General features: G+C 31.7%; 1 protein-coding gene across 4 annotated transcripts; it reads right to left on the bottom strand.

The window, feature by feature from the left end:
• Nucleotides 1-1,037: 1,037 nt before the first annotated feature.
• On the bottom strand, nt 1,038-10,167 carry LOC123302515 (adenylyl cyclase-associated protein 1). Of its 4 annotated transcripts, none has more exons than XM_044885472.1 (8): nt 10,070-10,167; nt 8,044-8,163; nt 6,132-6,327; nt 4,220-4,562; nt 3,782-3,948; nt 2,664-2,870; nt 1,826-1,969; nt 1,038-1,305 (listed from the first exon to the last, which is right to left on the bottom strand). In XM_044885472.1, exons 2-8 carry the CDS (start codon nt 8,160-8,162, stop codon nt 1,222-1,224), a joined length of 1,260 nt encoding a protein of 419 aa, XP_044741407.1. In that variant the 5' UTR covers nt 8,163; nt 10,070-10,167; the 3' UTR covers nt 1,038-1,221. The 4 variants fall into 4 exon arrangements, with proteins under 4 accessions (XP_044741407.1, XP_044741409.1, XP_044741408.1 ...); XM_044885474.1 differs by having other exon boundaries at nt 10,066-10,151; XM_044885473.1 differs by lacking the exon at nt 10,070-10,167 and adding an exon at nt 9,898-10,029.
• Between the last annotated feature and the right edge of the window lie 2,202 nt (nt 10,168-12,369).

The raw sequence follows: 12,369 nt of genomic DNA, 5'->3' as shown, positions 1-12,369 counted from the left end.
ATGTAAAACTCAAAAAAATCAAAAAAAAAAAAATCAAAATATAACCTAGCAAATGAACTAGAAAAGATTAGGGTGCTGAGAAATTTCAAAAGAACAAAAACAAAGGTAGTATTCTGGTCTAGGAAGAAATCGATTTGCATATTTTTAAAGGTTAGATCCTTAAGAATATGTCCTTAAACGGATGTTTCAAAATTCGAATTATTTTCGGATATACAGCGGATTTTCTAGTAACGAAGTTCGAATTGATCGGTCTGTACTGCGAGCTTCAGCTGCTTCAAAAGAAAGCGTTTTTCTTGAAACTACATTTTTGGAGGTGGTTGACATGAAGTCAAGTTCTACTCGACCGATTTCTTTGAAATTTGTTGAGAAGTTTTTTTTTTTTTTATAAATCTCTCAATCGTTTGAACATCAAATTTTAAAAAAATTTTAATTTTAAGTTTTTTAAACAAATTCGAAAAATTAAAAAAAAAAAAGATTAAAAATGAATTTTTTATTTCATTTCGACACCATTTTATGAATTTTTCTTTCTTTTTTTTTTACCGAAGTTCAGACGATAACGACATCTTTACTTGATTGATATCTCTTTTCGTTTCTGAGTTATCGTGTTGACGGGCGGACACACAGACGGACAAACAGAAATGGACTAAATTAAGTAATTTTATGTACATTTAAACCAAAATTTTATTTGTATCCTCACTATTTTTAAGCGTTACAAACTTGGGACTAAATATAGTATACCTTGATATATATTTCATAAATACAGTATAAAAAGTGACCAAAAATAGACTAAATGGAAAATTTAAATCAATATTTCTTAAAAATAATGTCGTCAACTATACTTGAAAATTTTACCAGTTAATAATTATTTAAATTTAATAAAATTTCACAAAATTTTTCAATTTTCTATTTATTTAAAATTACAATGAGCACAAAAAAGGTTGATAAATGAACATCCTTAAGCCCCTTTCAAAGTATACCGATATAAAAAATATCAAATAATTTTGGATCAGAGCTGAAATAAGGCGGTCGGAACTTTCAGTGGCAAGTTTACCTATAAATTTACCTTTTTTTTTATAATTTTTTTGTTTTGTTTTGTTAAATTAATAATAAAGACTATGAATTTTGATTGAAATGTTTTTTTGAAACCATTATTATTATAATTATGATGATAAATTTATGATTTTTTGAGCAGTATACTGTCAAACATACAAATAATAATATTCAGCCTTTGTTCTCAACTATGATGGTGCTCAAGCCTTTTGTCGATACTGTTGTTTTAAATTGTTCAGGAACTGGAAATTCCGTCTGTAAAAAAATACAAAATTGTAAATAAGTTAAATAAATTCATTATAAACTTTTAGAAATCGAAAATAATTATTCAAATATCGTGGTATTTTCTTGAATAACTTTATTGAAGGTATGATTCCTATGCTGCGGCTGATGAAAGTGTCTGATGCTAGGCGTCTGACGCGTTTTTGACTGTTTCTTCTAAAGCGTCAGCTGTGTGCGGTCCTTCAATGTGAAGTTAACTAAACTGAAGTAAAATGAGTGACCGCGATATTCTATTACGCATTAATGCTTGAAGAAAAAATTATATGGGAACAAATGATGCTTGAAAGTAGTCCATACTTATATAAAACAGATTATTCACACAGATATCAGTACCCTATCACCCCTGAAGAAGTTTTTCGTCATCAACACTTGAAACCACTACTTTGGAAGTCATTTTTGTTAAATAATTAATTAAGTTCCGATTTTTGCCCTTAAAATTTTGTTTAACCCGAGACCCGTTCGATTTAATTTAAAAGAAAAATAGAATACTTACATAATCGCCATTGTCTTTAGGTACTAAAATATTCATTTCAGATGATTTTGAACTGATGATTTCAACATCTAAGGAATCTTTACTCAAATACATTTGACAGCCATCAGTTTTATCCACAGATATTGTTGGTACTTTACCTAACACCTGTAATTAATAAAGTAACACAGTAAGTTTACCATTTTTGTTTAGTTACACAGCAACAATACTGGGTTTCGGGTCACTCTGGCGTTAAAGGGAATGAAACAGCAGACTCGTTGGCACGAGAGGGGTCGTCTCAAACACCCCTTTTACCTGAGCCTATCATTCTCATAGCAAGATGCTCTGTAATTTATCGAATCAAAGAATGGCTACGACAAGCTCGCCTGAAACTTACTAGAGCGCAGTTGAGAAGGGTGGTGGGACTCTTGACAAGACACTGTCGACTGAACTATCACCTTCATAACATGGAGATTTCTAAGGATCCCACTTGTAGAGCCTGTATGGAGGATGACGAAACTTCCATACATGTTATTTACACCTGCAGAAATTTCCAAGGCGTTAGATTTAGAATGTTCGGGTTCGAAACGTTGAATCCATCAATCCTGGGAGAAATCCCGACGGAAAGGCTGTGAGCTTTCTGTATGGCATCTGGCCTCGACATAATCCTTTAGCTTCATCCGATTTTAATAGCGCCTCCTACCTGAAGACGTCTCGTCTTCGGGTGACAGGTCATTCTCAAGGAGGGCACAGAGGACTCTTGATCTAGGTGCCAGGGACCCACTTGCGGTACCCTCATTTGTTTTATTATTATTATTATCATTACGCAGCAACAATAAATCATCAAATAAAATGAACTAACCTGCATTTGAACTGATTGACAATTAATAAATTCAATAGATGAGACCAAACTGTCGAAGACAATCGATGTTTTCTTACATGAATCCAAAACAACTGAATTCAATTTACCATTCACACGAATATTTGATTGTTCACATTTGAATACATAAACCACATTATTCATTTCAACATTATCCACCACTAAATTCTGATTACCTTTATGATATTCCTGAAAAATGAAACATTCAAAATTTTAACTCCAGAGGTAATTCAGTGCCAAAATGTTGGGAACTCAACGTAACTTCCAGTTAAGGAGGATTTTCACTTATTCAGATCCCACTTAACCAGGTTTCTGTATATGATTTTGAGATTTATACTTTGGAGTATGCAAACCCTTAAGGTTTTTTTATCAATGGGATGAGAAACGAAAAAAAGGCAGCTGTTAAGCTCTTTCCATAGTATGCACTTATAAAAAATATCAAATAAACCTCGATCAGGACACTTTGTGGCAGGTTATCATAATAATATATTAAACATCTAGAGAGCAAAAGTAAAGAATCTTATATATTATTACTCTAGCAATTTTTTTTCCGTCCTATCCTTATCTTCCTTATTCCTTTATCAAATTCCATAATTCACCCTTCATTTTTAAGTTTCTTTTATCTAAGTTTGACGAAAAATATACTCATGGTATAAAAACAGGCAAATAATTTCAACGAAAAAATGTCGTAAATTTAAATAATAAGTTTATTAGGAAAACATCCTAGTTTTTACAGATGGCCTCATAATACTCTAGACACATAATTACTATTTTTAATACATGTTCTCCTAATATTAATTTAAGGACTCATGACTTTTTCACCACTTTTCTACGAAATTAGTTGTTTGTTGTTTTTAGCCACGGGTACAGGGTAGCCACAGGTTACGGTAACTACGGGAGCGGAATTCCGCACGGATCGAGCTAGTTTGAAATAAAGAGGCATGCCGTAACATGAGAGTTAAGACATTCTTTAGTTGCTCCTGTGGTGTGTATACTATTTTTCTGGTAGGCGGACGCGTAAAGCGGCAATTCCGCTTAGCGTAACGGGACGAAAGTTGACATTTTTCGCCCGGAAGGGAGAAAACTTATAAGATACTTACAATTAACCATTTCTTTCCGTCTCGAGAAAATACTGGTTGTTTTTCGGCAGGTGGTGCATTGCGAACGCCTGTTACACCTGTACTAGATGGCGCTTTAAACGGTGCAGGTCCAGTACGTAAGGTTGGATTTTTATGTGTTTGCATTTCAGATGTGACTTTCTTCAATTCTGTAAACAAATATATAATTATTTATGCTACAATGTAGTAAAAGCCTTATATTGTTTGTGTAAATAGAGCCAATATATAAACATATTCATTTTTCAGTTGTTGAGACAATTAATTTTATACAGTAGAATCTCGATAATCGGGACTCCATAAAAGCCGAGTTGTTCTGATAACTGGAATCGTATGGGAAAATTTCCCAGACTTTTCCAGAATCACAAAAATCCCTGCGTTAAATTTTGTAATATTCTTGAGTACAAACTTCTAGATACTTACTTTTAGTAATGTCTTCGCCTTGATTGATTTGTGCAAATAAGGCTGCACGATCATCATTCACATTCATATCACCAAAATTACTATCTAAATCCAATGGAGGCGGTGGTGGGGGTAAACCGCTTGGAGGTGGAGGTGGTGGTGGTCCACTATTTGTAACAGCCCACACTAAACCAGTGGTATGATATTGTTTTACATACTGTTGTAGTTGTGTCAATGTTTCGGCCCAGGCTCGCACCCAATTCACATGAGTTTTGTCCGTTTCTTTCCATTCTTTTAATACACGATTCGTGTAAAATTGTCCTGCGTCGTTCATTTCTTTGACATACGGTGCTGGCGCCGGTTTCTAAACAACAAAGTATACACTTTAATTTACAGAATAAATAAGAAAGAAAATAGTTGTAATAAAATTCTTTGCATCTAGATCTGTAGAACTTTGGGAATTTTCTTGGTAACAATCCGTCTACTGAATGGAGGAATGCCTCTTAATTATTAAAACTAGACGATGTCACACGATTTAAAGGAGACCAACGACAACATAGAACATCCAAACCGTCTCTATCTATATTTATTTTATGATTACGGATAGATAGATCCGGCCACAAATGATATACCCAATTCAGTGTAAACTTCTATGGAGAAACAGGTATAAAATCCTAATAGGGGAATCAAGGCAGATCCCGAAATTGTGGAAATGGTAGTTCAATCGAAAATTTTCATCCAAAAAATTTATCACTCTTCGTAGATGGAGATCTAGCTCATCATGTTTCGGAGAATCGCCTGTGAAATGATTTCACCCTTCTTCATTCTCTTAGACCACACGCATTTTTGGGATGCATTTTAGCCTCATAAAATTCTTCAAAATCGATGCAGTCTGATCAAGCGAATTTATTATTTTAAATAATTATATGCACATGGGATCAAGAGACAAATAAAAAAATTTCAAAAAGAACAAAGATACGGATGCTAAAGTATTAAACTTCTGGAAGAAAACTCTTGGAAGTAGCGGAGATATAGTTTTAGCGACGAAATGAGTGTATTTCGTGTACTAAACAATGACAAAGTGGTGAAATTGTTTGGTGTTAATCGCGAAATATTACCAACTTTAAGAAAAAGGCAAGTTAATTTTTTGGGACATGTGAGCAAGAAACTTGGAATACAATTTACTAACTAGGAAAATTGCGGGATCAAAAGCAAGAGGAAGAACTCTAATTTCATTAATAAGTACTTTAATTCATAATAATATGAGAAGGGTAATGCCCCTGAAGCTATCAGCCGAAGTAGCCTAGGTTAATTTAAATTTATTTTTTTAGGTCAAATTTTTATCTTCTAGTTTTTTCTTGGCATGTATTTGTTCTCCGAAGTGTACAGAAAAAGTCTAGGTAATTGGACAGACGCATTCGACCTTTAAAAAAGATCTTGAGTGTCATTCTGGTTTTCTTGGTATGTACTGTTTCTCGAAGTGTACAGAAGAGACCCAGATGATTGGACAAATGGACTCACTCGAGATTCTTGGCCTTGAATAAACCGATGAAGTTCAACTTTTCTGCCTTTCAATTTAATGGGAATTTTTGTTTCTTCTGGTTTTCTTGGTATGTACTTGTTCCTCGAAGTGTACAGAACAGACCGAGATGATTGGACAGACGGGCTAGACCTTTATTTTCTTTTATTACTTTGGCTGGCAGAATACCAATCGCTGGTAGTTTCAGGGGCATAGAAGGGTAAACTCTTTCTGCCTTGCTGATGATCGTATTCAATGATACTCCACACCCTTTTGTTAAAGCCATCCGTAAACTGACATTACCCATTTTATTTTTTCAGCATTTGATTTTTTTTTTAAATATTTTTTTCTCGGAGTTCTCAATCGCTAACCGTTTTGTTTAAAATTAAATGAGAAAAATAAAGATATACTCACAACAGCTACCCATCCTAAGGCTGGAATACTTTCACTAATTGCTGATAAATGATTAAATAATTTCGATACACGATTCTTTTCTCTAAAACCTTGAATCTCTTGAATTTTCTTATCAGTAGGTGAAAGTAATTGTAATAACTGCGATTGTGGTGGTTCAACACTACGTGATGCATTCTTTAAAAAATCTAATTGAGCTCTGAAAATACAAAAATAATTATTAGAAAATAAAAATTGAATTCGTAAAAGTCAGAAAAGAGAAATAACCCACTCATCTCAGTCAAGAAAGAGGCCAACCTGTGGTTGGATCACCTTTATTTGTATAATACTAATGTTGTCTCAAAAGTCACATGTGGTCACGTGTCAACGTCCGACATTCAAGATGAAAGATCGCAAAAATCTTTTTTTTCTAGAATATCTTATTTCCTCTGCCTTCAATCTTATTTACATTTATTATAAAAGTTGCAGAGGATAAAATTATCTACAAATTTCGTCTGCAACTTTTTTTTATACGTTGAACGGTTTTTTAAATAGAGCAAAAGAACGAAACGATATTTCGGGAGTACTTGTGAAAGATCGGGTATGTTGCGAGCATGACTTGATTGCTGCTGAAGCAAAATATTACACCGTTTAGAAAGGTTCGCCAAGTCGAAAACTTTACTCAAGCAGTACAAGAAATTTATAATTATATAGAAAATCATGAAGTATAATCGACTAGAATTCACGATTGACCCTGTACTAAGGTACGTATAGCTAGCTGAGTGGCCCATCTTCTGCGCAATCCATTTCAAAAACGGTTCAACGTACATAAAAAGACTTTAGACGAAATTTGTAGAGAATTTTACCCTCTACTACCTTTCATAGTAAATGTAAATACGATTGAAGGTAAAGAAAACGAGACATAATCAAAAAACTGATTTTTGCGATCTTGACATTTGAGACAACATTTTTACTATCTAGACAAAGGTTTGTACAAATATTCAACTTATTCCGTTAGATTCCGAGTTGAACCCTAAGATGATTGACCTATAAATCTACTTTTTTGGTATATTCCAGGCGTGTATACTTTAAAATCAACACATGGTGATGATTGAATTGTCAAGAAATGTTCTAACTTTTCCATGATTATGGTATAAATGCCTGATTTTTTTGTTTGAAGAATTATGGTATTTTTTAACCATTTTTCCCGACCGTAATTAAAATTTTCGGACTAAGAAACCCAAACTTTTTTGGAATTTCAAAATTCTCTTACATTTCAAAGTTTTCCAAGCCGTTCGCCACTGTGTCAGACCAAATTGGTTATCGAATGATAATTGAGTAATCTATTTAATAATACCCGATAATTATTTGACCGAGTATAATTTTGCAGGACCGTAATTACGAATAGCATATGAAAAAGATTATTATTGTATTAAATTTGCACACTAACAATCGTTTATTAATTCTAATTAAATAAAAACTTTCGCGATTTTTTATTAGCAAAAGTGTTGACAATATCTTGAGAAACATGAGATTCGACAAGCGTTATTGAGTCATCGACGTCCGCAATGTGTTCTTTATTTTAGTTTTCAAAATGATCTTTTCCCACTACAATTAGTTACCATTATCGATAAATAAATACGAAATGTCACTTCTGCATTAAAAAAAGTATATTGCATATTATTTTACAAAGACAAGCTTTGCTAACAGCTATACTAGAATACCTTCCTTAGTTTCTATCGAATTTGGGATCAATTAAAAAACATACCCATAATTTTTCTATTTTATCCGAATTGATGGGGGCCTTGAAGCCATATCCCCACTAGTCCTATCCTAAATTCGGCCCTCAAGCTTTGTAAACAACTACCGGCTTAATTCGTTATCAATTTATAGATCTAAATAGATTTTACTGTAAAATAAATATAAATAAACTTACTGAAATGCTTGTTGTACCATTTTTGAATGTGTTGCAACATCACCTCCAATACTTTCAGAATATAGGACATATTGAGCCAATGGGCCCAATAATATATCGTTGTATGCGTTAGCACTCATTCTGTAAAAGATTTTTTTTTTATATTAACAAAAAAATTCGAATATAATTAAACTTTATTGTCTATTGTATACAAAACATTCAATTTGTAGAATATATTTTCAAATAATAAATAAATCTAGAACAAAATACAAAAAAAATATATATAAATACCTATGATTCAAGACCATCTAGTAAAAAAAATAACTAACGAACGAACAGAATCCAAAAAATGAATCGAATCAAAATGTTTTTAAAATAAATGAATGTGGAGGCGTTATTTGTGTGTTTCATAGCTAACTATTATACTTACTATAAATACTTTATTTATTACGAAATAGTTTAATTTTGTAAAAATATATATATTATCTTATGTGTGAGATACTCTTTTAAAAATCATGGAAACGTTATTCAGTTTTCAGTTTGATACGGTACCGTCATGTCATATCAATATGTGTACTTTATGTTCACTTCCAACAGTAGTCACTAGTAGTCATTATCGGTATTATGATATCATAGACATTGTACTTAAAAAATAGATAGTTTATAAGACTGACGCACAAACTATACTCAAGAAAATTTAATCAGTCCAAGTTGATCGAGAGATTCCAGTCTCCCAAATTGTGTAATTTCTCTTAACACCCGATATTAAATAAATCGGGATAAGATCCAGAGATTAGAAAATGAAGAGGTTTTGTAAATATTTGTATCTTACATGAAATTGGCTCTACTTTGGATATTTTGAGTATTAATAACTAAAGAATAATATAAACAAAATCGAACATTAATCTTTAACGAGATAAAAAGCTGTCGAGATTTTCAATCAATATTAGTAGTCGTAAAAGCCACAAGCAATATCTTTCTTATTAGAAGATTTTGTTTAAGAAATTCCAAAATTTTATAGACGTTATAGGATCGCGAAATTATGACTCATTTAAGGATGTACGAGCGCCAGGGCAATTTTGGATAAAAGGCTTGATTTATTTATTTTTTTATATGAAGTTCAATTCTGAAAATTTTAGCAGGGGGGATTTTCCAATAATTTAAATAAATAAATGACTTTAAAAGTAGGCATATCAATCTTTGGTCTTATGGTAAAACGGTAAGAATAAAATTTTTTCAATATTTGGAGTAATTTTAAAATATCGAAAATTTTGATATTTAGCTTTCAATACTCATCTACATACATGAAATTGTAACATAAGTCATCATCAAAGTTGAAAATAAGGTACAAATTTTCAACCGCAAGTCTAAATTTGCCTTGGCGCTCGTGCTACTTTAACGATTTTGAGAGCAGTTCCAAGTACCTTGCGTTCTAGGAACTCTTATAAACTATTTTTAATCCATATCGAATAGTTTAAGTGCATTTCTTATTTTCAGAATTTTTAACAGTCGTTAATTTTGTAAGTTTATTTAAACTTCATAATGAATGACGAATACATAACAAAAAATCTTAGAATCGACTATCTATTTTTTTTGTTCAGTATCTATGGTATATGTATGATTCAACTTGCCAACTTCAATTCCATCTATTGACATGTTTATAAAGTACACATATTTATATTCTTTAAAAAAGAAACTATTAAATATCCCACGATTCGTAAATGAGTGTAAATTATGTTGAATCCTTAACCATTTGCTTACGAATATTTTTCATAGAAAAACTCTAAACTTTATACATTAATTAAGATAATGATAGAAAAAATAAATCAAACGTATAACCGGTGCCGCACCCTGTACCACTCTTATTTTACTCACATTTGTCAATTGAAGATACTGATAGTTGATACCCGGTTTACGATTATCAATCAAAACAAATCGAAAATTACGATATAAAAAACACACTGTTTTTGAATAGAAACACACACAACTTACACCTTTCAGATTGTTGAATAAAATGATTTAAATGTATTTAAAAAGTACAACTTACTTTTGGTAATATATTTTTCAGTAATCAGTAAAAATGAATCACTCACACTAAACACTGATCGCCGGCCACTTACCACTGGTATCGTTTTTTAGTCAGTCGTTTCTATGTGTGTGTTGTTGACGCCTCAGATAAAGACAACACTATCAACAAATAAAGATAACATATGTGTTGTATGCTCTCATTGAAGTAAGAATAAAGAGGAAGAATCACTTAGCGTGTAATAATAATTTATTCGCGATTTTCGCGAATTCTGTAGATCATGAATCATTGCTTAGGTTTTTATATTCTCCATATGATACATGAAATATCCTCATATAAATATGAGGATATATAAGTTTAGTTTAAACTATGAAACGTTTAGAAATATTTTTCGTGATTTAAAAATTAAATATGTAGTTTCCAAGATATGACTTTAAATCGCTCCGAGAGAACGACTATTTTATAGAATTTCAAGAGCAATCTCGGGAACTATTCGCCGAATCGTCAAATATTATAGTCAATTTCTGTATTTTTTGAGGCCAAAATTACTTAATATATCGAGTTTCACCTAATTGTAAATCAAATTAAATGTTCTGTGATTTTTTAAATTTTTTCCAAGAGACTTACTTAAGAAATTGGTTGCGAAAAATTGAGAAAGAAAAATTTTATTTCCGGTTTCCATAAAACTCAAAAAATACAAGTTCAAAGCAATAAATTTAAACTTCGTTATCAGAAAATCCGCTGTATCTCCAAAAATAATTCGAATTTTGAAAAATTCGTTTAAAGGCATATTCTTAAAGGTCTAAATTTTAAATAATGTAAAAAAAATCGATTTTTTCAAATTTGTGACCCAGAACACCAAAGGCGTCGCCATCCAATGGAAAAGAGGGGAGGGACCAGTTTCTTCCACAGACACTAAAATCCGGATTTATACTGGTGAGAACCGTGAACTTTTTTGTGTTTTCGTGAGGGGGATTTACCAAAAATCAATTTTTATACTAGTTATTTTTCTCCATTTCATCGTATGAGAGCCCTTTTAAGGGCTTAAATAAAAAATTGTCGTCAAAAATTATTTTATTTAGTTTTTGTACCCTAAATATCAAAATATATATCAGAGTATATTAAGTTTAATCCCAAGTTTGTAACGCTTAGAAATATTGGTGCTACAAACAAAATTTTAATATAGATATTCATAAAATTAATCTAGTTAGTCCATTTCCGTTTGTCTGATCGTTAACACGTTAACTCAAAAACGAAAAGAGATATCGAGCTGAATTTTTTACTACGGACCCAAAAAGTGAGTTCGAATTCGTAAATTAGCAACATGGGTCCATCGGCTCTTGTAAACCGCAAGAGGAAGAACAAAAGTTTAAATGTAAAATTGTTTTTTATAAAAAAATAAACAACTTTTCTCTTTTTCTCAAAAACTATAAAAGATGGTTAATTGAAAATTTGAACGTAGCTTGATTGATTCTAATTTCATTTCATACTAAACTCATCCGATAACTGAAATTTTGAATTCAGTATAATTTTGCTCTTTTAAAGCAAGTGGGTGTTTTGAACCATTTTTGTGAATCTTTAAGGGGGGCACCTTCCCCTACCTGCACCCCCCCCCTCGACGATACCCATGTAGAACATTGCCCTAAGTAAATTTTATTTCCAGTTGAATGTTGAATTCTTACTTCGATGACACTTCCTAAATATCATGTTATAATAGACTTGGAATACTGGTTATGCTCATTTTAACATTTATCTAGTACTCTAGTAGTTACTAGTTCGCTAGTTCCTAGTTCTAGTAATTCGAAATAGTTAACCGATTGTTTATATACGTAGTTCAATCAAATTCAATTGAATTTAGTTTACGTGTAATTAAATACAAATTGCTATATAGATTTAATATCTATTGTTATACTAGATATGCGGATGCAATTATCACTATTAAATATCCACACACCCCCAATCGAGTGCAATTCCTGTTTAGTTAATGTCACAAGAAAATCGATTAGTTTTTGATTTATATCTAGTTCAAAAATGACACAAGGGAACAAATTTTCAACTTTTTTAAACAACTGACAAAATTTTACTTGTTTTGGATTACAATTGCCTAACATAACTAGAAACTGAAAATGAATTTATTGTAAAAGGTCTAAATTTACAGATACGGCGAACAAATTTTAACATAATGGCATTAATTTTAAATTTTCCACTATTATCGAGTATTTTGTGCTCAAAGAAACAGGTCTAATTTGATTAGTGACTTTTCTATTGCCCTTTGTGCGACGTTGAATCTTCGTTTTTGAGGAAACCACAAAAATCTGCCA

Source organism: Chrysoperla carnea, chromosome X (assembly GCF_905475395.1).
Source record: "Chrysoperla carnea chromosome X, inChrCarn1.1, whole genome shotgun sequence".
Classification (NCBI taxonomy): domain Eukaryota; kingdom Metazoa; phylum Arthropoda; class Insecta; order Neuroptera; family Chrysopidae; genus Chrysoperla; species Chrysoperla carnea.
The sequence above is the reverse complement of the archived record's forward strand: the minus strand, read 5'-3'. Positions and strand labels throughout refer to the sequence as shown.

Excerpts from the sequence above, each read along its gene's own strand:
- LOC123302515 (XM_044885471.1), bottom strand. Across the intron at positions 3,949-4,219 it reads AGGCGAAGACATTACTAAAA|AATTGAAGAAAGTCACATCT; the intron begins GTAAGTATCTAG and ends ATTTGTTTACAG. Across the intron at positions 2,871-3,781 it reads ACGGAAAGAAATGGTTAATT|GAATATCATAAAGGTAATCA; the intron begins GTAAGTATCTTA and ends TTCATTTTTCAG.